This window comes from Panthera leo, chromosome E2, assembly GCF_018350215.1.
Source record: "Panthera leo isolate Ple1 chromosome E2, P.leo_Ple1_pat1.1, whole genome shotgun sequence".
Lineage (NCBI taxonomy): Eukaryota > Metazoa > Chordata > Mammalia > Carnivora > Felidae > Panthera > Panthera leo.
This window is the reverse complement of record NC_056693.1, coordinates 27961667-27989284: the sequence shown is the minus strand read 5'-3', so window position 1 is coordinate 27989284 and position 27618 is coordinate 27961667. Positions and strand designations below refer to the sequence as shown.

The window sequence follows — 27618 nt, the reverse complement described above, 5'->3', positions numbered from 1 at the left end:
AGTCGGACGCTTAACCGACCAAGCCACCCAGGCGCCCCTAGTAATTTAATATTTAGCACTGGGAGGGTTTAGGGGAAACTGGGACTCTTACACACAGCTGACCCAATCTTTCCACAAGAAAGGGTGCAAAAGTCTTACGAGATACAAACACCCTCCAGTCTAAAACTATGTGTCAAGACAATTCACACAGAAAGCATAGTCTTTAACCCATGGTACTGAGATAACTGCATCTCCACAGGCAAAAGAATGAAGCTGGATCTGTACCTCACACCATATACAAAAGATAAACTCAAAATGGATCTAAGACCTAAATGTGAGGGTCGGTAGAACAGGCAATTCTTTAGGGTGCCTGGGTGGCTCAGTCAGTTGAGTGTCCAACTCTTGACTTCAGTTCAGGTCATGATCCCAGGTCCCACACTGGGCAGAACCCACATCAGGCTCAGTGTGGAGCCTGCTTGAGATTCTTTCTCCCTTCTTCTGCCCTTCTCTCCTGCTCATGCTTTCTGGCTGCTTAACTGGCTGCTTAACTGGCTGAGCCACCCAGGCACCCTAAAATTTATTTCTAAGGCAATTTTTAATACCTCATTACCTTTAGTAGGACTCTGTGTACCTGCTATGTGTGGGCATGGTATTCCATGGATTTAATGCACCTTAATTTATTTCACTGATCCCCCCCCCCCCCCGTTGGACATTTACTTTGTTTCCAATTTTTTGTTTTGTATAAAAATCACGCTAAAAATTTTTTTTTAATGTTTTTATTTATTTTTGAGAGAGAGACAGAGTGAGCAGGAGAGGGGCAGATAGAGAGAGGGAGACACAAAAAAATAATAAAATACTAAGAACATGGAACTCTTGGGGCGCCTGGGTGGCTTAGTCGGTTAAGCGGCCAACTTCGGCTCAGGTCATGATCTCGCGGTCTGTGGGTTTGAGCCCCGCATCGGGCTCTGTGCTGACAGCTCGGAGCCTGGAGCCTGTTTCAGATTCTGTGTCCCCCTCTCTCTGACCCTCCCCCGTTCATGCTCTGTCTCTCTGTGTCTCAAAAATAAATAAACATTGAAAAAAAATTTAAAAAAAAAGAACATGGAACTCTTGATCTCAGGGTCGTGAATTTGAGCCCCATGTTGAGCAGAGAGATTATTTTAAAAAAATAAACAAAATTAAAAAAAAAAAAGACCTAAATGTAAGAGCTAAAACTGTAAGACTCCTGGAAGTAAACCATAGGGTTAATTTTCATGATCTTGGATTAGGCAGTGGTTTCTTGGCTATGACACCTAAAGCACAAGCAAGAGAAAAAAATGATAAACTGGAATTTATAAGATAGAAAAAAACAACAACAAAAACCCCTGTACTTCAAAGAACCTATCAAGAAAGTAAAAAGACAATCCACAGAAAGGGAGAAGTACCTGCAAATCATTTATCTAATAAGGGTCTAGTATCTAGAATATTTTAAGAACCCTTATAACTCAACAAAAAGACAACCCAACTAAAAAAGGGCCTATAAAAGCACATGAAAAGATGTTCACCATTAGTTTTTGGCAAATGCAAATCAAAACCACACTGACATACTGCTTTACACCCACTAGGATGGTCATAATTGAAAACACAGATAATGAAATAAGCTGATAAAAACATGGAGAAACTGGGAACTTCATACGTTGCTGGTGGGAACAAAAAATGTTACAGCTGCTTTATATGATCCAGCAATTCCACTCCTAGGTATTTACCCAAGAGAAATAGAAACGTATGCCCACATGCAAACTTGTATATAAACGTCCATCGCAGCGCTATTTCTAATAGCCAAAAAGTGGGAACAATCCCATTACCCCTCAAATGACAAATGGACACACAAAATGTGGTGTATTATACAATGGAAAATTCAGCCACCAGAAGGAATTAAATACGGACACGTGCGACAACACGACGAACTGTGAGAACATTACACTAAGTAAAAGCAGCTAGACACAAAAAGCTACATATGATAGGATGATTCCATTCCTTTTTTTAAGGGCTTTTTTAAAGTTTATTTACTTGAGAGAGAGAGCAGGGGAGGGGCAGAGCGAGAGGGAGAGAGAACTCGAGCAGGCTCTGCACTGTTAGCACAGAGCCCGACATGGGGCTCAATCCCATGAACCGTGAGATCATTACCTGAGCCAAGATCCTGAGTCGGACACTTCACTGACTGAGCCACCAAGGCAACCCAACATGATTCCATTCTTATGAAATGTTCAGAATAACAAATCCATAGCGAGAGAAAGTCTGTATGGGTTTGCCAGGGGCTGAGGGTGAAAGGTAGAGTGGGGACTGATAATGGGTATAGGGTTTCTTTCTGAGGTGATGAAAATGTTCTGGAATTAGGTAACAGAGATGGTTATACAATCCTGTGTTATTCTAAAACCCGTGAACTGTACATCTTAAAAGGGTGAATTTGATGGCATGTGAATTACATCTCGGTTAAAATAGTAGAAAATGAAAGAAATAATCCTGTCTGGAGCAAAGGCTCATCTAAAAATGCGATTTTTAGGGCCACCTGGGTGGCTCAGTCGGTTTGAGCGTCCAGACTTCAGCTCAGGTCATATCTCATGGCTTGTGAGTTCAAGCCCTGCGTCAGGCTCTGTGCTGACAGGTCGGAGCCCGGAGCCTGCTTTGGATTCTGTGTCTCCCTCTCTCTATCTGCCCCTCTCCTGCTCACTCTGTCTCTCTCTCAAAAATAAATAAAAACATTAAAAAAAAATTTTTAGCGTGATTTTTATACAAAACAAAAAATTGGAAACAAAGTAAATGTCCAACGGGGGGGGGGGGGGGATCAGTGAAATAAATTAAGGTGCATTAAATCCATGGAATACCATGCCCACACATAGCAGGTACACAGAGTCCTACTAAAGGTAATGAGGTATTAAAAATTGCCTTAGAAATAAATTTTAGGGTGCCTGGGTGGCTCAGCCAGTTAAGCATCTGACTTCAGTTCAGGTCATGATCTCACGGTTTGTGGGTTTGAGCCCCGCATCGGGCTCTGTGCCGACAGCTCAGAGCCTGGAGCCTGCTTTGGATTCTATGTCTCCCTCTCTCTCTGCCCCTCCCCAGCTTGCACTCTGTCTCTGTCTCTCTCAAAAATAAAATAAAAAATGTTAAAAAAAAAAATTTAAAAAAACGAAAGAAATTTTACATGAAAGATGTTTGTCCTATTAATAATTTTTTTTCAGTCAAAAAAAGTAGGCCCACAATATTCTAATGCCCTCCTCCCAAAGAAGAAAACAATCTTAGGGTAAAATCAGTTCTAACTTCTGGACTCCAGATTGTGAGACAATAAATTTTCATTATTTAAAACAATTTTTTTTAACTCTTTGCACTAGAAAATAAATTCTAAGTATACTCACAATAGAAGTCCATATTAATAAAAAGAAAAAAGGAAATATAGGTATACGTACACTAAAAATTTAAAAATATTCACACCAATATATTAACAGTAGTTTATATCCTGGCAATAGTATTATGGAGGCTATTTTTTTACTTCTTTGGTTTAGGTATATTTTCCAGTTTCTTGGCAATTAGTATTAATTAGTAGTATTTAAACTATATGTTGATTTTGTTTATTTATTTTTAAATGTTTATCTTATTTTTGAGAAAGAGAGAAAAGGAGAAGGGGGGGAGGGCCAGAGACAGAGAGGGATCGAGGATCCAAACAGAGGATCTAAAGCAGGCTCCGTGCTGACAGCAGAGAGCCCGATACAGGGCTCCAACTCATGAACTGTGAGATCATGACCTAAGCCAAAGTTGGAGGCTCGACGGACTGGGCCACCCAGGCACTCCTTTATGTTGATTTTAAAAACAAGTATTCTAAGGGGCAGTGGTATTAACACCTCACACAAAGAAGTAAAAAAAGGATGAATAACTAACTTCAAGGAATAAAGATATCAAAATTTCAAACATCATCAGACACCTAACACTTCATTAAATACCAATCATTGGAAATTAACTTTTAAACCTCTATGACCACGATCCTAACAGATTCTTATTCTTGCTTTGGCAGAAATTTATAACACTTGACGGTACTGAAAGTAATGTTATTTTAACAAAATCAAAACACTAAGGGAAAAATGAGGGACCAGGTCCCAGATTTCAGTCCAGAAAATGGTTCTGATGAAACACAGTTTACTCTAGGATAAATTTGAAGATAAAGTATTCACTCTGCACAGTCTGAACACATTGTTCAGATATAAAAATACTGTAGAAAAACTTCACCATTGGGGCACTTGGGTGGCTCAGTCAGTTAAGCGTCTGACTTTGGCTCAGGTCATGATCTCGCAGTTCATGAGTTTGAGCCCTGCGTTGGGCTCTGTGCTGGCAGCTTGGAGCCTGGAGCCTGCCTTGGATTCTGTCTCCCTCTCTCTCTTCCCCTCCCCCACTCACACTTTGTCTCTCTCTCTCTCTCTCTCAAATAAAATGAACATTAAAAAAAATATTAGGGGTGCCTGGGTGACTCAGTCAGTTAAGTGTCTGACTTCAGCTCAGGTCATGACTTCACAGTTTGTGAGTCTGAGCCCCACATCAGGCTCTGCACTGACAGCTCACACAGCCTAGAGCCTGCTTCGGATTCTGTGTCTTTTTGTCCCTCCGCTACTCACATTCTGTCTCTCCCTCTAAAAAATGAGATTTATATTTATATTTATATTTATATTTATATTTATTAAAAAAACCTCACCATCAACAACAAAAACCAACACTAACAATAGTGTTTACTCCCCAAAATATAGCCAAGCCAACAGAAAATAAAGCTTACTCATAACATATGAAAGGACAGGACTCTAAATTCTGAAATCAATTCTGCAGTTGTTTTTTTTTTTAACATGTTTTTTATTTTTTTATTTTTATTTATTTATTTTTTAAAGATGGGACTTTAATTTTTTTTAATGTTTATTTTTGACAGAGAGAGAGAGAGAGAGAGAGAGAGAGAGACAGAGACAGAGTGTAAGCAGGGGAGGAGCAGAGAGAGAGGGAGACACAGAATCCAAAGCAGGCTCCAGACTCTGAGCTGTCAGCACAGAGCCCGATGCGGGGCTCAAACTCACAGACCATGAGATCATAACCTGAGCCAAAGTTGGATACTCAACAGATTGAGCCACCCAGGCGCCCCTTTTACGTGTTTTTTTTAAAATATGAAAATAAAGCTCTACTTCATACTAGTTTCTAACTAGTTTCTAAGAAGAAGCAACATGTAAAGGAAACACTGCAAAGTACTTCAAAGATAAAACAAAGAAAAAGTTAAAATGAGTTTTACTTAAAAATTTTTAATTAAGGACATTCTCAATACTGCCAACAAGTTTTTAAACAAAAGTTAAAGTTAAAATTAGGTGAGGTTATTTATGAGGTTAATATGATAAAAACACAATGAACTATCACTACCTATAACAGAACAGCTAAAATAAAAAACAGCGATAACACTCAATGCTGGCAAGGATGCAGAGAAACTGGATCTCACAGGGCTGGTAGGCATGTAATATGATACAAAACTCTAAAAGAGAGTTTAGCAGTTTCTTTCAAAACTAAGTATGTACTTACCATATGACCCAGCACTTTTAGGCATTCATCCCCCACCCCCATGAAACCTTATGTTCACATAACAATGTGTATGTGAATATTTATAGCAGCTTTATCTGTAACAGCCCAAAACTGGAAACTTTTGGGTTATGTCCTTCAACGGGTGAATCATTAAACAAACAGTGGTACATCCACACTTTGGAATACTACTCAACATTAAAAAGGAATGAACTATTAATACATGAAACAATTTGGATAGATCTCAAAGGAATTATGGTAAGAGGAAAAAAGCCAAAGTAACATACTGTGTGATTCCATTTATCTAACACTTTCAAAATGACAAAATTAGAGAGATGGAGAGATTAGTGGCTGCTCAGGGTTAGAGATGAGGGTGGGTGCGTGCAAGAGAAAAAAGGGGTAGCATGACGGATCTTTGAAGTGATGGTACCTTGATCATGGGGGTGTCACACGAATCTACACATGATAAAATTGCACAGAACCACACACACACACAAACACAAATGAGTGCATGTAAAACTGGGGAAATCTAAGTAAGGCTACGAATTGTAACAATGTCAATTTCCTGGTTTTGCTATGAAGCTATAGTTATATAAGATGTTACCACTGCATGAAACTAGGTGAAGGGAAGATGGGATCTCTCTGTACAGTTTTTTGCAATTTTCTGTCAATCTGTATTTCAAAATAAAAAGTAAAACAAAACAAAACAAAACAATCAGATGGGGCTACGCATGAGAAGCTTGATACAGCAAACAGAAAAAATTTAATACAGCATTTGGAACATGGTAAAAACGCTATATACCATGAGCACTCTGACTTCATTGAGTACTTTTAATAAATCAACTAATTTGAAAACACGGGTTCTGCAGACTATTCAAACTACTTCAGCAGAGAGAATGATTGAAACTAGAATTCCTGAGTTATCAGATACCACATGAAAAATTTCTTACGTACATGGCAAGATTTTTTTCAGATTTGAAAGTGTTCGAGTAAGAAGCCAGTATACAACATAAACATCTCCATATTGTTTTTTCCTCAAACCTCCAGCTTCAATCTCCATGTGGCTTGAAGCCCTTAGTATACAAAAGTCTCTTAGATCATCAAATAACTTAAAAAATGAAAACAGATATATCACTTGCTGTTCGAATCCAAATTAATGTAAAGCCTAGCTCAGGGCCATCCTCAATTTCAATATTCTCTTAGGGGAAAAAAAAAAAATCCATGTCATGTTCAAAATGGTAAAATGAATTTGAAGATGCTGGTGTCCTGAAGCAGCTGAGTCCCTAGCAAATATTCCTAAGGACAGAAAGAACATTCTACCGGCAGTCCTCTGAATTCCTCAAGCAGGCTCTGAGCTGTCCGGTCAGCTCTGTAGGAAAAGAGCAAAGACAGGAGTCTCAGACCAGCTGCTGGGAACTAGATTCTAATTCTTCAAATTAGCACCCTCTTTGGTTTATAGCCCCCTTCAGGATTACTCCACACCTATGTGTGTGTAAGTGATTATACATCCAGTCTCTAGTGCCGTGGGTGTGATCCTGAAATAGTTTCCTCCACTAAATATTACTCCAACGGATTCAACAGAAGGAAGAATAGAAAGCTGAGTGAAATTACACAACAGCTTGCTTTTCTATTTTCCATAGAAAAAGTGGCTGAAATTTTTCTCAGCTTCAGCAGGTATAAGAATATCTAACTACAACCATCTGACCAGTCCCATATCAGCAAGGGAGCCCCTAAATTTTCTTCCCATGGGTTCTTCTGGACTCCTAACACTAGGATTTATTAGTAGGGGTTTCATGGAAGTATTCGTGATATAAAGCCATCTGTCACACCAGGACCAGCACTGTTCTAACACGCACTCCGCCGCCCTCCTCTCCCCTTCCCCTGCTACCCCACTGCCTTGGACTTTTCTAGTATCCCCTTCCTATCCTTCCTTCACTGCAATATATACTAAACCTTCTGCGGGAACCCAAGGTAGACTCCAAAAAGCTCTATTTACTCACTAGTCTTTTGTTTTTCAACAGCTAAAAACTTAATAGGGGATGAAAAAGATACCACATCCTGAAATACCAAGGATTCTGAAGATGACAGTGACAGTGTTCTGAAGTGACAGTGTTCACTGATCACAGATTTTAGACAGAACACGAGTTGTGGCATGAAGTATCTTAGTCGAACACACCATACCAGATTTGGGGGAATTCTCAAATACAAACTGCACTGTTAGTATAGAATCAACACTGTAGAAAACCTAATGTCTTTTTTTTTTCTTCCAAGGTTTTATTTAAAATCCAATTAGCTAACAGAGTGTAGTATTGGTTTCAGGAAAACTTCCTGTCTTACTGAAATCACATTTCAGTACCAAAATGCAGCAAAACTCAAAGACCCGAAGATTCTAGTTCACTAAAGAATTACTGTGGGCTACATTTGTGAACGCACAAAAATTAATACAGCAAGCACTTGGAAAAAGGCTTCTAAATTCTCTCATACTCAACCCACGTTAATCTATCGGATCACTTACTTTGGAGCCTAGCATCAACACCAACCTATTGATCACACAGTATAGAAACCAGCAGAAAGAGGCCACGATGCCAGTGCTGAAGAAGCATCTTGGACTTACTGTGATACAGTGTACAATGCATGTGAGGAAGGACCTGGCCCACTGCAGCAAAGACTACACCTTGGCTTGGCCCCCGAACTTCAACTCCCTGTTAGACAGTTCCACCTAAACCCCACCGTATTTTTCATTCCAAATCAACAATCCCATCCTTTATTGGCAATAATAAAAGCAACGTTTCCCCACTCTAGTTCAAAGCTGTGGTGTGATCAGTGAACCCGGGAGCCAGAATCCTCTCCACCCTCACCTTACAGCATTTCTCACACTCATTCATTCTTTACCAGTTCCCATCCCCATCATCGCAGTTCAAGAAATTATTCCTTAAGCCCAAGTTTTCCAATGGGGTCTTCTTGATGTCCCACCGTCAGATTCCTGCTCCAAAACATTATTTTGAACATGTCATCGAAGCCTTGAAAAAAAATATCTACAGATCTGGCAGTGCAGCCAACACAAACCTATCCTGATGAGCTTGGAGAAGCTCCAAGCACCTTCCACAAGAAGTTTCTAGAGACAGGGGGCCTCGGGACCAAGGGCTCTGAATCTCCATACGTTAACTGCGTTCACTTCTTGTCATGGCTTCTTTCTCCATGGTAATCAACAATTAAATCTTTGAAAAGGGTTTCGTGGCTCATTTTCATGGACAACCAGAAGGAGCAGGTGGACTGCTTCCTACACCACAGCCAGCCTTGGAGGAGAATGAAGTCCAAGAAGTAGAATACTGAAAGCAACTTTAAAAAGAGGGGAAAAGAAAAAAGGAACATGAGCAAACCCCCTAGCTCTGCGGGTACATGGAGAAGGCTGAGATGGTGAGCTTATACGGATTTAACTTTGAAAGAGGAATATGAAAGCTTCAGGATGAAATCCAAATATCATACTCTACATTTAAGAAATGTCCATCCTAACTAGTGACCTAGTGGGTAAGAGGAAACATATACATAAAAGGAAAAATAACCACAAGCAGGCTACAGCAAGAGCGTGAGGCAAGTACTTCAAGAGTCCAAAGGAGGAACACCAAGAGAATCAAGGACCTGGACGATGGAGAAGTATCTTAGGATACTGAACTGTATCTTAGGAATGTTCAGGGAGTACGCCGACCACTTTGGCTGAGGCAGAGATCACAGAGACCAAAGATGCGAGACAGTATATGTATACAGCTGTCCTAGAGTTCCAGTCCGTTGTTCAATGTGCTGCCTGCCTTCTCCTCCCCTACCTGGACTGTCAGCTCAGAGGCCAGGAACCACTACAGTTTGTTGACCTATCAGCTAAATGTGAGTCCCAAGAACTCAGAATGTTAGTAACAGTTTTAGCAAATTTAATCTCGGCATAGCATAACATTGAGATGCCCTGTGAATTCAGATTTTTAAATGCCTGTACTAAAAATAGCAAAACTTCTGGAAAAGTCAAGACATAAGGACCCACAAATCAAAACAAGAATTTTTAAACACCCAGACATTCTTACAAAAACACTCTTACGAACTGCCTGATAGAAAATTTTACTGCTGATATCCTCTAAAGGAAAAGGCAAAAGAATGGAAGGTCTGATGAAGTGATAAACAGTTTTAAAAACAGGTTTACAATCAGTTTTTAAACAGTAATCTATCTGGGAAATGGAAATTCCTCCCCTTAATCCCTTTGGGGGCAATACATTTGAATCAGGAATAAGAACATCCTGCCTCTACACAAGTTCAAATGTGAGCCTTTTACAGTATCCCCAACATTACATAGCAGGTAGAGGAGAGGACAATTTCTAACCCGTCAAAAAGAAGAGCAGCCAGTATTCTGGATTTCTTCTCTATCTCTGCTAGACATATATGCAAAAGCTTCGGTAAAATGAAACCAGGGAACTCCCAAGGTTTTAGTTGACAGTGATTGCCTAACTGGAGCTTTTCCTGTGAAATGAAACTACCAGAACCTTCAAAACATCAATTTGCTTGTCGCTAAACCACAGGTTTATGCTCTGTCTTGGAAATGCTAACAGGATGGAACCCATGAGCCTTTTATTAAAACGTGATGACCATGGAGAGCGCCCTTGAAGCATAGCAACAGAGGACTCAACCCTAAAAGGTTCCCCTCTGGAAAGTGAGGACAGGTTTGACATGTAACCCCAGCGTGCCAGTCCTAAAACGCTGGACTGCATTTTCCATAAAAGGTGGGAGTTGTAATAGTAGCATATAGCAGACACCAGCCCACTAGAAGCAGATGGGAACCCACCAACTCATTTTACCCAGACCTCCAAAAAGGTACACAGAACTGTCTGTGCTTGCCAAAGCAGGGCAGATCTGAATGGGTGAATCTAAGAAAACGTTTCACAAAAGATTACTAATGGTAATTTCATGTGCCTACTGTAGCCCCCAATGTAAAACTGGATCTGAAAAATGAAAAGCAATTTGAAAGCTCATCCTCCATACTCAAGCGACACACACACACACACACAACACACACACACGGCCCAAATTTTTATTTTACAAAATATAAATGACTCAGGAACCTATTCCAGCACAGGGGCCCTTCTAGAAGGGAAAGCTAGCTGGAAACATTCCCTGCTTATGTACATAGTTCACTAGGGATCAGGTAAGATTCCATTTTGTAACAGCTGAACTTTAAACAGAAAGTCATTAATGGTGCAACATTCACTCATTAGCATAAAGTTACCCCCTACAACGAAAAGCATTGGCTGTATCTGCCAGGATGACAACTTTACAGTAAGAAGCTGGAGCCAAGGTCCATGAACTCCTAGAAAGTTCTATCGGCCTCAGAAGAGCTCACCATCTCCACCAGCCTAAACTTAGCTGTCACCTCATTCCTCAATCCTCACAGAAAAAGAAGCATCGCTAATGCAGGATTTTTTTTTTTTTAATAAAAAAAATTAAAGATGGGCAAAAGGGTCAACAGCAGGCAAAGCCTTACGGGGCTGAAATGATTCCTGTTTGGGATTGGGGGAGGGGGAGGAGCTTTCTGGATGTTTCTATTCTTGGCAAGGAAAGCACCTCCAGGTCCTGTACCATCAAATGGCACTAACACAGGAATGTTCTCAGGAAATCAATGATTTGTCCATGCTAATAGATTTCATCTTGGGGTGTGCTGGTGGGGAGCAAGATGGGGAGGATTGGAGGGGGGAGAATGGGGAAGGTGTGTGTGAATAGGGGGGATGGGAGCAAAGAGTAGATGGATAAGGGGGCCGGGGAAGGTGTGGACTGTTAAGAGGGAGAGTGTGGATGACTAAGGGACGTGAGGGGAGGGTGTGGATGGCGGAGGTTATGTCCAGAAAAGGCCTGGAAAGCTGGGGGGGGGGGGGGGGGGGGGGGGGGGTGTGGACCGCTATGGAGTGGGGGAAGGTGTGAATGGTGGAGGGATGGAGGGATGGCTGGCCATCAGCCCCCTCAGAAGCAGCAATGAAGGCAGGCCAAGAGGGGTGGCCTCGCCCAGGCTCCCCCTAATCCACCTTCTGTGGGCGTGTGCCCGGATGCGCGTATGCAAGGGCCAGGCCACCAGGCCGCAGGGCTACCACTCACCCCACGACTCCCTGGTTGTAGTTCCTCCGCTTCCACGGGGTCCCGCTGTACACGCCCCCGCTGCCGTCGGCCCGGCCGCCCCCCGCGGCCCGCCCTCCGCTGGGCTGCAGCAGGCTGTAGTTGAGTCCGTAGGTGCTGGCCTTATTGTCGCGCTTCCTCTTGTTGCTGCTGCCCGAGGCCGGGTCCGCGGGCTCCGCGGCGGGGACGGCGGCGGAGGAGTGTGGGGACGAGGACACGGAGGGGGACGGGGACGCCGAGGAGCCCGCGGCAGCCCGGCGGGCCCAGGCCGCGGGCTGGTGGTGGTTGTTGTTGTTGTTGGTCGTCTCCAGGGGCAGGAAGTCCCGCTGCTCCGCGGACTGCGCGTGGCCGCCCAGCAGGCGCTCCCCGGAGCGGTACATGCCGGCCTGGGCCGGGGCCGGGGCCGGGGCCGCGCCGCCCGGACTGCCGGTGCTGCTGCCGCTCCCGCCGGTGGCCGTGCTGCTGCCGCCGCCGCCGCTCGCGCCGCCGCTGCTGTGACAGTGGTGGTTGAAGTAGAGGTTCCTCAGCCCCTGGGTCGTCTCCCAGATCTGCATCCACAGACTGTTGGACGGTCCGAGCTGCTCTGGCTGGAACCAGGCGATCCTCGGATCCATCAAACGGCGGCGGCCGCTGCCCCCGCCCCTCCCGGCCGCCCGCAGGGCCGCCGCCGCCGCCGCGCCTCAGGCGCACGCCCGGCCTCGGCGGCTGCTGCTGCTGCTGCTGCTGCTGCTGCTACTGCTGCTCGGGGCCCGCCGCGGGCGGCGCGGTCGCGCAGGGAGCCCGGCCGGCGCCGGCGGCGTCGCTCCCGCCCTCGGGGGCTCCGCGGGCCCACCCCCCTCCCTCCGCCCCTCCGCCGAGCCCCTGTCACTGGGGTCCCCGTGCAAATGGCGGCGGCGGCTCTGGAGTAGGGCAAGCGGCAGCGGCGGCGGCGGCGGCGGCGGCGGCAGCAGCGGCGGCGGCGGCGGCGGCAGGACGCGCCTGCTCCGTAGCGTCCTCGCTCCTCAGGCCCCGGGGCGGGGCCTCCGCCCGCCCCGCCCCGCCCGCTCCGCCCGCCCCCCGCCCCGCCCCGCCCCCGCCCCCGCCGCGCCGCGCCGCGCCGAGTCGCGCCGCCCGGCTAGCCCCGGCGGCCGCGGCGTGCGTCACAGAGGCCGTGGTGCGGCGTGGCGGGGGTTGCAACCGCCCGACTCAACCGTCCCCGTAGCTCCTGAGGAAGGGGCCGCTCGTACCTGGGCGTTTAGGCGCCCGTGAAGCGTGCGCCGCCCTCGGTCTGGGTTTCCCGGTCCCTGAGACCGGGCGAGGCCGGACGGACCCCGGCTCCGCAGGGAATGGATTGTGGGAGGCACCGCCCCCTCGTCGTCCCCTCCCCCACCCAGGGCCTCCGGTACCCGCCCCCCCCAACGCTCTCGCGACCCTCTCGAGAACTCCGCTCCAAGTCGGGTTCGGGCATGGGCGGGGGGAGGGGAGAAGATGCGCCCCACTCCCGAGCATGTGCTCGGGACCCTGTGTGGACGCGGGCTGCGCGGGCTCCCCCACCGGTCCCCGCGCCATGCGTGCAGCACCCCAGGCCCTGGCGGAGCATCCCCCGCCCTAGCTTAGACTGGAGAGACCTGCGCCAGCCCGCATGGATGTACGCGCATCTTCGTTGGGTCTGTAAGCCAGGGGCTCAGAACCACCGTCACACACCCAAAACCCGTTCTGCACACATAACGCACACAGAAGCGCGCACAGCTGCACAGGCATGGAGATTGGCACACAAGCTGCTCGGCGTGTAAAGAATTCTCACTTGCCATCAGGTGCACCGGCAGCCATAGAAAGCTCTCCTCGGTTCAGAATTAACTTAAAAAAAAAACAACCCCCAAACCTTTTAAGCCCAATATCGTTGGCATCAGTAGAGATTTTCCACAAAGTGGTTATTTGCATGTCTTCCCAATTCCTGTGGTAAAAACTACAAGGAAAAGGGAATTTTAAGTATTTTAAATATTGAGAAAAAATAAGTGAGCATGTTTCCTGTGTGCCCTTTGAGGTTGGTCCAAAGTCAGAAGGAGTCCCTGATGCCTGATTTTGACCTTCTATTTTGGGAGCTCAATATCCTGGAAAGTTGTTTGTTAAAATTTTTTAACGTTTATTTATTTTTAAGAGACAGGGTGAGTGGGGGAGGAGGAGGAGAGAGAGAGGGAGACACGGAATCTGAAGCAGGCTCTAGGCTCTGAGCTGTCAGCACAAAGCCCAACACAGGGCTCGAACTCAGGAGCCATGAGATCATGACCCAAGTAGGGCTCTTAACTGACTGAGCCAGACAGGTGCCCCCCAATATCCTGGAAAGTTTTTATTGTTGTTGTTGACTGTTGTTGTTGTAGTTTTGGGCAAAGATGAAAAAATATTTGTCAAATTATAAAGCACTGCTCTACCGTTTTTCTTGCTGAGAGAATAACATACCCCTCCAAAAAACCCTAAAGAACTTTGGTTCATCTTATTGGTTGTTGATTTACTACATACCAGTATTAAAAGTGTTCTCAGAATGAAATTTGCTGTATACTGTGAATTACAAAGCCAGGAAAATAAGTAGTGGTACTTTTTAGGCTATACCTACTGACAAATTATATAAAAATAAAGCATTTTAGAAACAGGTTTATTTTGACAACTTCAAATTTGTTTTAAAAATCAACCAAGAATGCAGCCACTCTGGAAAGCAGTGTGGAGGTTCCTCAGAAAATTAAAAATAGACCTACCCTATGACCCAGCAGTAGCACTGCTAGGAATTTACCCAAGGGATGCAGGAGTACTGATGCATAGGGGCACTTGTACCCCAATGTTTATAGCAGCACTCTCTACAATAGCCAAATTATGGAAAGAGCCTAAATGTCCATCAACTGATGAATGGATAAAGAAATTGTGGTTTATATACACAATGGAGTACTACATGGCAATGAGAAAGAACGAAATATGGCCCTTTGTAGCAACGTGGATGGAACTGGAGAGTGTGATGCTAAGTGAAATAAGCCATACAGAGAAAGACAGATACCATATGTTTTCACTCTTATGTGGATCCTGAGAAACTTAACAGAAACCCATGGAGGAGGGGAAGGGAAAAAAAAAAAAAAAGAGGTTAGAGTGGGAGAGAGCCAAAGCATAAGAGACTGTTAAAAACTGAGAACAAACTGAGGGTTGATGGGGGGTGGGAGGGAGGGGAGGGTGGGTGATGGGTATTGAGGAGGGCACCTTTTGGGATGAGCACAGGGTGTTGTATGGAAACCAATTTGACAATAAATTTCATATATTGAAAAAAAAAATCAACCAAGAAAAATGAAAAGCTGAAAAAAGTAAGCATTATCAAGGTCCCACTGTCTAGATATAATCACCTTGAAGACTTTGTTAAACATTTCCAAAAATCTCTCCCTGCACATGTTACATGACAAGATAGCTGTTTTTATTTTTATTTATTTGTTTATTTTAAGCATTATTCAGTCTTTAAAAATATTTTTTCAGGCATCCAAGAACACATTAAATGCCACTGATATCTAAGCAAAAAAGTATTCAAAGTGTTCATGTCAGAAATTAATATTTGTTATATCTGAAAGCTCATTTCTTTAGACAAACCTCAAGAACTACTAAAGTTTTGGCAAAATGATCAAATGAGTTAATATAAATAAAAGAACCTTGTGAAGTGTGGGCTGAGAGGCAAGACATTACTGTTTGTTCACCTGCAGGGAATGCTGACTGGTTAGCCCCATAACAACACATCCATGTTTCAGGGCATTCATTCAGTAAATCTTGGTTGAATGTCTATCATCCATGCAGAACTGAGCTAATTGCTTTAGAGAGGATCAAAAAGCAACCAGGGTCTTTGGCTGCCTTCCATGAATTTACTGTCTGGTTATGGAGGAAAAAAAGGTAAATATCTAAAGTCAAACTGCAATTTATTCAATTAATTCCAACAAATATGTCTTGAGCAAATTATGTACCAGTGCTGGGGATACAGCAATGAACAATACTGATGAGGTTCCTGCTTTCATGGACTTTACTTTCTAGTGGGAAGGCAAGCGCATATAAAGTCAGACAGTGGATAAGTGCTATGAAGAAAAAGAAAGCCAGCAAAAGGGATAGTGACAGTGTGCTATTTTTAGATAGGCTAATCAGGGAAGGCTGCTCTGAGGAAGTGATATTTGAGCAGGGACTTAAATGAGGCAGTGGGCCATGACCATCTAGGGAATGATCCATCAGGCAGCGAGAATAACAAGTGCAAAGGCCCTGAGGCAGGTATGTACTTTGTGTGCAAGATGGCAAGGAAATGTAATTGAGTGTTGAATGTATGCCATGCTATAAAATTGTAATGAATGTTGAATGTGTACCATGGTATAGAATTATAAAGTATCTCTTGCGGAAGTTTCCTCAAAAATCATCCAGTTTAAAGTAAAACAGAAGGGAATATTATATACACAAAAATGTATTCATTTCCCCCAACAAATCTGCAGTGTTTTGTCTCAAAATAATCTACAACTGCATCCAAAGAGATAGACTACACTAATTTCAATAATAAATTTTGATTACTCAACCTTTTCATTTTGCTATTTAGAACAAAAGAACAGACACTTGTTACAGTCTTTAAAACCATCTGCATTAAATTGATGAGCCAAAAAAACACAGCTATCACAAACCCAGACATTTTGCTCCATAATCTAATGTCCTATTCATTCTCAGTATTCTTATTCTTAGGGGGGAAAATGTTGAGTCGATGGTTTCAACTTGAAAGATTCACTGAAACATTAAGTTTCTGCAGAGTCAAAACTGAGTGGAAAAATGAGAAGAAAGCCAGTTATCAAGCAAATTTAAATATGACTTCATTGATTTATCAACTTGGATAAAACTGAAGGGAAATTTCACACACATACTACTGCACGGTATTATTAATAATTGTCATTATAATTAAATCTTAGGCAGTACGTGACTATATTACTTCAGAGTTAACAAGAACCATGAATAGTAAGTCATAAATTATTAGTATCTTCAGTGTTTGGGCTATGACGTATTTGCTCCAGGTGTTAATAATCGGGCTTAGGCCCCATTTACGAACTTTCCCCTTTTGCACACAATATACATCATTGTACCATGTTTTTTTTCTCCTTCATGAATACAAATAGGATTTCAAGTAGGAGAATCTGTTTCAATGACATTTCAAAATAATAGCCAATGTGGAAGCCCGTGTCTTGTTCCAGTCAAAATTTCTTCTTTTTTTTAAGGTTTTTTTTTTTTTTTTTTTTTTGGACGTGGGGGAGGAGGGGGAGGGGAGGGGAGGAGGGGAGAGGTGCGGAGAGAAGGAGAGAGAGAATCCCAAGTAGGCTCCTTGCTGACAGCCCCGAGCCCAACGTGGAGCCCGATGTGGGGCTCAAACCCAGGAATGGTGAGATCATGACCTGAGCCAAAAACCAAGAGTCAGATGCTTGACCAACTGAGCCACCCAGGTGCCCCAGTCAGAATCTCTTCTATTCCTTAGAAACAAAATTGCTCAAGTTCTGTGCCATCCTATGATCTCTGGAGTGTGTGTATGTGTATGTGTGTGTGTATGTTTAAGAGCTTTATAGTATAATTTCTATATTCTAAAATTCACCCATTTGAAGTGTACAATTTAATGAATCATTTTAGTGAATTTACAGATCTATGCAGCCATTGCCACAATCTGATCTTGGAATGTTTCCAACCCCAAAAAGATTGGTAGGGCTCATTTGTAGTCAATCCATTTTCCCAACCCCATGCCCAGGCAAATATTAATCTACTTTCTATTTCTATAGATTTGCCTTTTCTGGATAACCTCCATTTTGGTTGGTGTTTCTATAGAATTTGACCACGGCAGTGCTAAAGCACCCACAGAGAATTGCTTGCCTAGCCTAATGGCAACTAAAAACAAAACAAAAACTGCCAGAATTTCTGACCAATCTGTAAAAAATTCCAGACATTTTCCAGATTCAAGTTTATACAAGGCTGGTAAGGCAGCTCCTTCAACCATCTTTCCTATTGTACGGGAAATAGCATCCTTGGCCATGAGCTTGCAAAGCAGGCTGTCCCTGGACAGCCATTCTCCAGAGAGGAAGCCCAGAAACTCAGCCAAGATCCAGCACTCAAACAACCCTTTGCATTCTACCATTTCTTTTTAACATATCACTGCTGTGGGAAAGAGAGAATAAGGGGGATAAGGTGGTCTTGCCTAAGAAGGTAGTCACCCACAACTGCTTTTGTCAATTGTCATTGAGCAGCCGAAGCAGAGAAATTCCATTTCTAAAGACAAAGGCTCTTACTAACCATCAAAATCTCACTCCAGAATATTCTCTTGCTAGAACATACATAACTTGAAATGCAGTCCAGACCTTCTCCTCCAAAAAGTTATTTGGTATGATTATTAATTAATGTATCAACTTGACTGCCCATTGAGTGCCCAGATTAAACATTTTTTCCAGGTGTGTCTGCAAGGATGGCCCTGGAAGAAATTAGCATTTGAATGGGTGGATTTGGTGATGTAGATGGTCCTCCCCCATGTGGGTGGACCTTATCCTATCAGTTGAGGGCCCAAATGAAGCAAAAGATAGAGGAAAGAATTTGTCCCTTTTTTCTTGCCTTGCTGATTGAACTAGGACATTTCATGTCATCTTCTCTAGCCCTCTGAGCAATATTTACACTGCTGGCACCCTTGGTTCTCAGGCCTTCAGACTCAGACTCCATACCACTCCATACCACTGGTTTGACTGGGTCTCCAGCTTGCAGATAGCAGACTGTGGGACTTCGTAGCCTCCGTATCTGTATGAGCCAATTCCTCATAATAAATCTCCATATAAATCTCTACATATGGGTATATATTGTACAACAAATCCAAATAGGTCATATATATGAAAATGAGAAGTGGGGGTTCTCCTGTAACAAATGCCTAAAAATGCAGAAGTGGCTTTGGAACTGGGTAATGGGGTAGAGAATGAAGTTTGGAAGTTCATGCTGGAAAAAGCCTACACGGCACAAACAGACCTTTATTTCTTTATTTGTAAGATTTTATTGTTAAGAAATCTCTACTCCCAACATGGGGCTCAAACTTACAACCCCAAGATCTAATGTCACACACTATACCGACTGAGCCAGCCAGGTGCCCCATGAATATATCTTTAAAAGTAATTCTGGTGAGGGACGCCTGGGTAGCTCAGTCAGTTGAGCATCCGACTTTGGCTCAGGTCATGATCTAATGGTTCATGGGTTCAAGCCCCATGTTGGTCTCTATGCTGACAGCTCAGAGCCTGGATCCTGCTTCGGATTCTGTGTCTCCCTCTCTCTCTCTGTTCCTCCTCCACTCGCACTCTGTCCCTGTTTCTCTCTGAAAAAAATAAAAGATGAATAAAATAAAAATAAATAAAAGTAATTCTGGTGAGAGCTCAGAAAGAGAAGATGAGAACTGTAGAGAAAGCCTCAGTCATCTTAAGGAATCCCTAAGTGGTCAGGAGCAGTATGTTGGTAGAAATATGGGCAGTAAAGGCCATTCTGATGAGGTCTCACATGGAAATAAGGAACGTCTTACTGGAAACTGGAGAAAAGGCGTTCCTTGCTATAAAGTGGCAGAGACATGGTTGAACTGTGTTTGTCTTCTAGAGTTTTGTGGAAGGTAGAAATTGCAGGCAATGAAACTGGATATTTAACTGAAGCAATTTCTAAAAAAAGGGTTGAAGGTGTGGCTTGGCTCCACCTGGCTGCTTATAGTAAAATCCAAGAAGAAAGAAATGACTTGAAGATAGAATTGTTAAGCTAAAAGGAAGTAGAACTTCATGATTTGGAAAATTTTCTGCCTCGCCATATTGCAAAAAATGAGAACATTAAGGATATGGCCAAGTAACCATTTGAGTTATTGGCTAATGAGTGTGGGTGTGAACCACAGATTCATCAGCCACCCCAGGAAGAAAACTGCCAGCAATAGGAGAGGGGAAAGAATGAAGGAAGGAAGGCTGTCAGACCTCAGGGGTTTCACAGGATGAGCCCATAGAACTATTTAGCTGAGATCACACGCTATTCTTTAAAACAAGGGAAGAATGACCCAAGAGGCAATTCGGAGACTATTGGGGCTGTCTTCTTGGTTTCAACATTTGTATTACTTAAACACATAGATGCATACAACACATGAATTCACATTTTAATGATTTCCAAAATAAAATCACTTCTTCAGCACTCACCCGCGTAACTGGTGCTCTGCCCTCCCTGTCCAAGCACCACCTACTCTATTATTCATTTCCACCTGATTCCCCTCCAGGACGTTTTGTGGCAAGCATCTTCACCACAAGAATTGCTACAGACAGAATTGAGTATGTTTGGAACATGTACATCATGCTTTGATTGCCTCAAAAGGCAGCAGAAAGGCAAATTTTATTTCTGGACATATGTAAGTCAAGCCACAGGGGCCTTTTCTAAGGTAAAATGCACGACACAGGGTGCCAAGCTTTTCCCTTATTGTATATCTAGCCCAAAAGACATTTCATTCGAGAAAAAAATTGGATAATTTAAGTTACAGAGTTACCCTGAAGTCTTTGGACAGTCTAATAGGCTTTGAAAAATGCAGCCAAATAGTAAGGGGCAATTTCTGTATTTGTTTGGTGGAAGTGAAAAAAAGCCAACTGAAAATTTGCAGGCTGAGAACAAATGGACAGGACCCATTGCACGGCAAGGAAAAGTGAGTCAGAGAATAAAGCACAGACCTCTGGGAGGTCACACACCATATGCCACAAATGGAAGCTGCTGAGGTTACCACCTATCAAAAACAAAACAAAACAAAACAAAACAAACAAACAAAAAAAAACCACTGCCACATCCGGTTAGTGGAACAGTTTCAAATTTGTTGCCCTGGTCTGCTTTGAAACTAGTCTATATAACACATTTACAATATAATGCAAGTCATGTATCCCAAGTCTGGAGGGAATATTTGAGACTCGGTTATTCATTCTCAGTCATTGTGAGGGACTGTGGCCACAGCAACACAAGATTATTGACCTCGTTCAAAGTTCGAACACTGGACCTGAAAACACACAACCAGAATGAATGTTCAATGATTAATCAACATCTGTGAATTGATGGCTAAAAAGCAGTGAGTTATAAGATAGCATTTCTATCTAGCTTTTTAAATCATAATTAGTTGTATGTGCATGTGTGTGTGTGTGTGTGTGCGGGCGTGTGTGTGTAAAAGATTACAATTTCTCACAGGTGACAAAAGCTGTATCAGCTTATTCAATCTGTTCAAGCCACACATCTTGCTTGTGGCTGCAAGGTCATAACTTTGAATACTGTAAAGATCAAAAGCTGCACTCAGCCTCTTGGCCAAAATAACATCCTTCCTAGGAAACATTCGGATACTTTAACTAATTGGTGTCTTTGCCATTCATTCATTCATTCATTCATTCCACCATCATTTTTTTTTTTAGTTTTTTTTAATGTTTATTTCTGAGGCAGAGAGAGACAGAGCATGAGTGGGGGAGGGTCAGAGAGAGAGGGAGACACAGAATCCGAAGCAGGCTCCAGGCTCTGAGCTGGCAGCACAGAGCCCGACGCGGGGCTCAAACTCACAAACCGTGAGATCATGACCTGAGCCAAAGTCGGTCGCTCAACCGACTGAGCCGCCCAGGCGCCCCTATTCCACCATCATTTAACACTGGGGTATAAAGATGTGTCCTGGTGGCACATCTTTGGACTCCCAAGGGGTAAGAAGGAGGAAAGAATGATCAGGGAAATGATCTGGCTCAATATATTTCAAAGTGCAAAAAGTGCACATCCCTCCCATCCCTATTTGTAATAGTGCTGCATTCACGTGTAGCAACCACTTCTGTTCTAAAACTGTTCAAATCCATTTCACTGCCATCAGGAAGCTGAGAAAATTTGACTCCAATGGAGGATTATGCTTATCTATATAGTACTATATGACCTATAATACTATATGATTTTCCCAAATCACTAGGAATTCCGTATCTTACTATCAAATATGAGAAACCCCTAAATAATGTTCTCTTACTTTTATTTCTTTTGTAGCCATTCCAACTCATAAAATATGCAAGAAGCAAGAAAAAAGGAAAGTGCATAAGAAAGTTTCTTGAAATGTCCCTGTGGAGTTGGACCCGCCTTCATGTGATACCGTATAATGTGCTTCCAGGGTTGGAGTAGGAAGATAAAAACTTCACTCATTAGAAGTCACACACACATTTGGAAAAATCTCAACTTCAAGCACCCATTTGAATTACAATACACAAAAATCTGTGTTTCTCAGATTGTCAAAGATTAAACAGTATAATAATACCCAGTGCTGGTGAGGGTATGGGAGAAACTAGTCTTTTTCACTGTCCATGGAAAAATAAAGTGGAGAAAAAGCTTTAGAGGACTATCTTGGTCCTATCTATCAAATATAAAATGTGGATATCCTTTGACCCAGTGTATTAACTTGGCTCCAGCTGCCGTAACAGAAAACCAGAGACCGAGTGGTTTCAACAACAGAAATGCATTTTCTCACAGTTTTGGAGGCTGGAAGACCAAGATCAAGATGCCATCAAGGTTGGTTTCTGGTGAGACCTCTCTTCCTGGCTTGAAAGTGGCATCTTCTCCCTGTGCCCTTACATGTGCACATGCAGAAAGAGAGAGAGCTCAGGTGTCTCTTCCCTTCTTGTAAGAACAGCAGTCATATTGGATTAGGGCTCTACCCTATGACTTCATTTAACTTTAATTACCTCCCTAAAGGCTCTGTCTCCAAGTAGAGTCACATTAGGGGTTAGAGCTTCAACATATGAATGGAGAAGGAGGTCACAAATAGAGTCCCCAGCACCCAACAAATCTACTTTTAGAAATTTATCTTATGTGGGGCACCTGGATGGTTCCGTTGGTTAAGAGTCTGACTCTTGATTTCAGCTCAGGTTGTGAACTCACAGTTTTGTGAGTTCAAGCCCCGCATCAGGCTCAGTGCTGACAGTGTGGCGCCTGTTTGGGATTCTCTTTCTCCCTCTCTTTCTGCCCCATCCCTGGTTGTGCTCTTTCTCTCTCTCAAAATAAATAAATATTTTTTTTAAAAAAAGAAATTTATCTTACATGTTTGCATGTGTGCACAAAGATCTCTGAATAAGAATCTTCCAAAGTTGCTTTGTGTGCAGTAGCCAACATAAGCATACATCAGGAGGGGGCTAGTTAAACAAATTAAGGTACATTCAGTCAATAAAATATTACTATGCACCTGTTAAAATAAATGAACCAGCACTAAACATGTTGACATAGAGAAATCACTAATACATCATTAAGTGGAAAAAGCAAGGTGCAGAGCAGTGTATAGAATATGATCCAATTTCTATTAAAACAACAAAAAAGCTTAAGCACCAATATTTTCTGGAAGGATTTGTAAGAAACCATTGAGAGTCATTACCTCAGAGGTAATGGGGGACTTGGAGCATGGCGGGGAGGGGCTGTCCCTTCTACCCTTCTGTACTCTGTGTACTCCACCTGCCTACACTGCTGTGTGGAGGTATGTGACTTTCGTTTAAAAATTGGGGTAAATTTCACATAGCCAAAGCTTCACCATTTTAACCAATGAGAAGGATATGATGCAGCGGAACTTAGTTCATTCCCAATGTTGTGCAACCATCACCTCTATCAAGCTCCAAACATTTTCATCATTCCAGGGAGGCAGGTACTCCTCATCCTCCCCTCCCACAGCCCTTGGTAACCACTAATCTGCTTTCTGTCTCTATAGATTCACCTATTGGGATATTTCATATAAATATAATCATATAATATGTGGCATTTGTTCCTGACTTCGTTCACTTAGATTAATGTTTTCAAGGTTCATCCATGTTGTAGCATGCGTCAGTAATTTATTCCTTTTAATCCTTTTTTTTATTTTTAGAGAGAGAGAGAGAATCTTAAGCAGGCTTCACACTCAGCAAAGAGCCCAACATGGGGCTCGATCCCACGAGTTGGAATGAGTTGGGCCAACATTCAAGAATTGGGCACTCAACCAACTGAGCCACCCAGACACCCCAGTACTTTATTCCTTTTTATGGCTAAATAATATTTCACTGTATGAATATACTGCATTTCGTTTTTTCAGTCATCCATTAATGGCCATTTGGGGTGTTTCGTTTTGGCTACTGTGAATAATGCTGTAATGAATATTCACATACAAGCTTTTATTTTAATACCTGTTTTCAGTTCCTTTGGGTATATACCTGGGAGTGGAATTGCTGACTCATCTAGTAATTCTATGTGTAATTTAATTGAGGATGAATGTTGCTTTTTATTGTGTTTAAATATTTAATTTCAAGGGCACCTGGGTGGCTCAGTTGGTTACGCATCCACCTTGGGCTCAGGTTATGATCTTGCAATTCGTTAGTTCAAGCCCCGCATCAGGCTCCGCGCTGACAGTGAAGAGCCCGCTTCAGATCCTCTGTCCCCCTCTCTCTCTGCCCCTCCCCAAATTGCATGTGCACGTGCTCTCTTTCTCTCTCAAAATAAATAAATTTTTAAAAAATACTTAAAAAATATTTAATTTCACACCACAAATTAAACTGTATAGGACAAGATATTTAAAGATCTTTTAGTATAGTTTTGTATTAAATGGACATTGTCAATGGACATTATTTATCTAAATTAAAACAGCAACTTGGATTTAACAATATATTTTGCCCTAGGGCCTACTAGATATCTTGTATAAAATGGACATCGATGTTCTTGCTGTCGAAAAGTGTCTCTCAAAAGTATTCTTTTGATAACCCCAATATCCTTAGATAAAATACAATGCAATAAATAGTAATTATTCTAATTTTAGAGATATTGTTTGCTCATTCAGAAAATAACTATTGACCACACCCATTCAGGACTGTTATTTCAAAAAACATATAAAATAACAAATGTCAGCAAAGACATGAAGAAACTACAACTTCTGTGCACTGTTGGAGGGGACAGGAGATGGTGCAGCTGCTATGGAAAACAGTATGGAGGTTCCTCAAAACATCAACAGAACTACCCTATGATCCTGCAATTCCATTTCTAGATATATACCCAAAAGGATTGCCATCAGAGACTTCATTATATATGTATACTTTCATAGCCCCATTATTCACAGGGTGGAACCAACCCAAGTGTCCATCAACAGATGAATGTGTAAGCAAAATATGGTGTGTATCTCTTGATAGATAGATGATAGATAGATAACATAGATATAGATAGCTAGAGATAGCCGTATAGGAAAATAAACACACACACACACACACACACACACACACACACACACACACACTGGAATAATATTCAGCCTTAAAAAGGAAGGAAATTCTGATGCATGCTAAGACATAAATAAACCTGGAAGACATAATGGTTTTTGTTTGTTTTGTTTTGTTTTGAGACAGAGAGAATCTTAAGCAGGCTCCACACTCAGCACAGAGCCCAACCCCACGACCCTGGGATCATGACCTGAGATGAAATCAAGAGTCAGACACTCAACCAACTGAGCCCCCCAGGTACCCCTTGAAGACACAATGCTAAATGAAATAAGCCAGTCGGAAAATAACAATTATATGGTTCCACTTACATGAGGTACCTGGAGTAGTTAAATTCATAGAGAAAGGGAGTCGAATGGTAGTTGCCAAGGGCTGGGGGGGGGAGTTAATGTTTAATGGGGACAAAGTTTCAGTTGGGGAGAGTGAAAAAAGTTCTTGAAATGGATGGTGGTGACAGTTGCACAACAGTGTGAATTTCCTTGATGCCACTGAACAATACACTTTAAAAAGGTTAAAATGGTGAATTTATGTTATATATATTTTACCACAAAGAAAAGGAACATACACATACACACAAAAGTAAATAAAAATAACTACTGAGCCCCTACTAAGGGCACTGAGGGTCTAGTGGTGAACAAAACATATAAAACACAGTCCCTGCCTTTATAGAGCTTACTATCGAGTAGGGGAGACAAATAATAAATAAAAAAATCAAGGGGCGCCTGGGTGGCGCAGTCGGTTAAGCGTCCGACTTCAGCCAGGTCATGATCTCGCGGTCCGTGAGTTCGAGCCCCGCGTCAGGCTCTGGGCTGATGGCTCGGAGCCTGGAGCCTGGAGCCTGTTTCTGATTCTGTGTCTCCCTCTCTCTCTGCCCCTCCCCCGTTCATGCTCTGTCTCTCTCTGTCCCAAAAAAAAAAAAAAAAAAAAAAAAAAAAAAAATTTAAAAAAAATAAAAAATAAAAAAAATAAAAAAATCAACACACACACACACACACACACACACACACTTATAGCCATATACATGTATATCTTTATAAAATCATATAGTGTATTTTTAAAATACAGGTGAGCATTTTTTTCTGTAATGTTCTTTTCTCCACAGTCTTAGACATCTCTCAGTGTTAGTCCATGTGACTACTTGCCTCCTTTTTTAACTCCACACAGAACTGCACGTGGAGACAGGGCTGTAGTGATATAGCCATACCCCTGTGAAAGCGACATGTAGGTAGCTGGCCATCTTTTGCTGGTATAAACACTGCTCTCAGGAAGATCTTCCTAGAAGCTCATGTCATTCTACCTCTTAAAAGCAGGTCGTTTAATAACAACTTTATTTGTATTTTTTTAATGTTTACATTTTTTTCTGTATTTATTTATTTATTTTTATTTATTTATTACCATGTATATAGATTTTATTAGGATTCCAGTTCAAACAAACAAACTGGAAAAAAAAAAGATTAAATACAGTCATTTTCAGACCATGAAAAGTGATAAGATTTGCTGCCAGTGGATCTGCACTACAGGCAATACTAAAGGGTGATCTTAAGACAGAAGGAAAGTGAGGTGCAGGGAGGAACAAGGAGCAATTAAAATGTTAAATATGGGAAATAATATGAATGAAATGACTAAGCAAAGTAAAATTAACAAAGGTGACACATACAAAAATCAACTGCATTTCTAAATTCAAGTGGCAGTTTGCAAATAAATTTTATGAACAGAAACCATTCATAACAGATTCAAAATATCAGATTCCTAGGAATTAGTTTAACAAAATCTGTGAAAAACTTCCTAACAGAGTATAATAGAATATAGTGGTAAAATTTTTAAAGTCCTAAAGAGACAGAGATATATCTTGATTCTAAAGTAGAAGACTCATTATTGCAAAAGTGTTCAATTCTCTCCAGATTGCTTCTGCTTTCAAAACGATCCCCAATTTTTTTCTGTGGAATTTTGCAATATGATTTCAAAATAGAAATGCCAACATATAAGAATAGCAAAGACAATTTAAATAGACAAAACAAGGTGGGGAGACTTGCTGTACTAGATATCAAGATTTATTATAAAGTTACAGTAATTAAAACAATATTTTATTAGTATCAGATTAGACAGATCAAAAAAACATAGAACACTTCACGAATTTGCCTGTCAACCTTGTGCAGGGGCCACGCTAATCTTCTCTGTATCGTTCCAATTTTAGTATATGTGCTGCCGAAGACAGCACTTATCTTTATTTTTGAGAGAGAGACAGAGCGTGAGCAGGGGGAGGAACACACAGAGAGGAAGACAGAATCCGAAGCAGGCTCTAGGCTCTGAGCTGTCAGCACAGAGCCCGACTTGGGCCCGAACTCATGAACTGTGAGATCATGACTTGAGCCAAAGTCAGACACTCAACCAACTGAGCCACCCAGGGGACCCTTTAATGTTTATTTTTGAGGGGGGCGGGTAGAGAGAGCGGGAGATCCAGAATCTGAAACAGGCTCCAGGCTCTGAGCAGTCAGCACAGAGCCTGACTCAGGGCTCGAACTCATGAACCGCGATATTACGACCAAGCCGAAGTTGGACACTTCACTGACTGAGTCACCCCGGGGTGACTTATCTTTATTGTTTAAATGAATCCCCAGGGGTGCCTAGGTGGCTCAGTCGGTTGAGCATCTGACCTCGACTCAGG

At 42.4% G+C, this 27618-nt stretch overlaps 1 protein-coding gene and 1 non-coding gene across 8 annotated transcripts in view; both read right to left on the bottom strand.

Moving 5' to 3' along the window:
* TENT4B (terminal nucleotidyltransferase 4B) overlaps nt 1–12464 on the bottom strand; it is a 76979-nt gene extending 64515 nt beyond the window's left edge. For 2 of the 7 annotated variants that reach the window (XM_042918150.1, XM_042918151.1), the window contains exon 1: nt 11677–12464. In XM_042918150.1, the coding sequence (XP_042774084.1) occupies nt 11677–12308 (632 nt within the window). In that variant the 5' untranslated portion in view covers nt 12309–12464. Of the gene's footprint in view, nt 1–6873; nt 6923–11676 lie in introns of all 7 variants that reach the window. The other 5 variants (XM_042918146.1, XM_042918148.1, XM_042918145.1 and 2 more) reach the window with 4 other exon arrangements.
* A 14600-nt stretch (nt 12465–27064) lies between these two features.
* LOC122209261 lies at nt 27065–27171 on the bottom strand. The gene has a single exon (XR_006197533.1). It is a non-coding gene; the product is annotated as a U6 spliceosomal RNA (small nuclear RNA).
* Nucleotides 27172–27618: the final 447 nt, after the last annotated feature.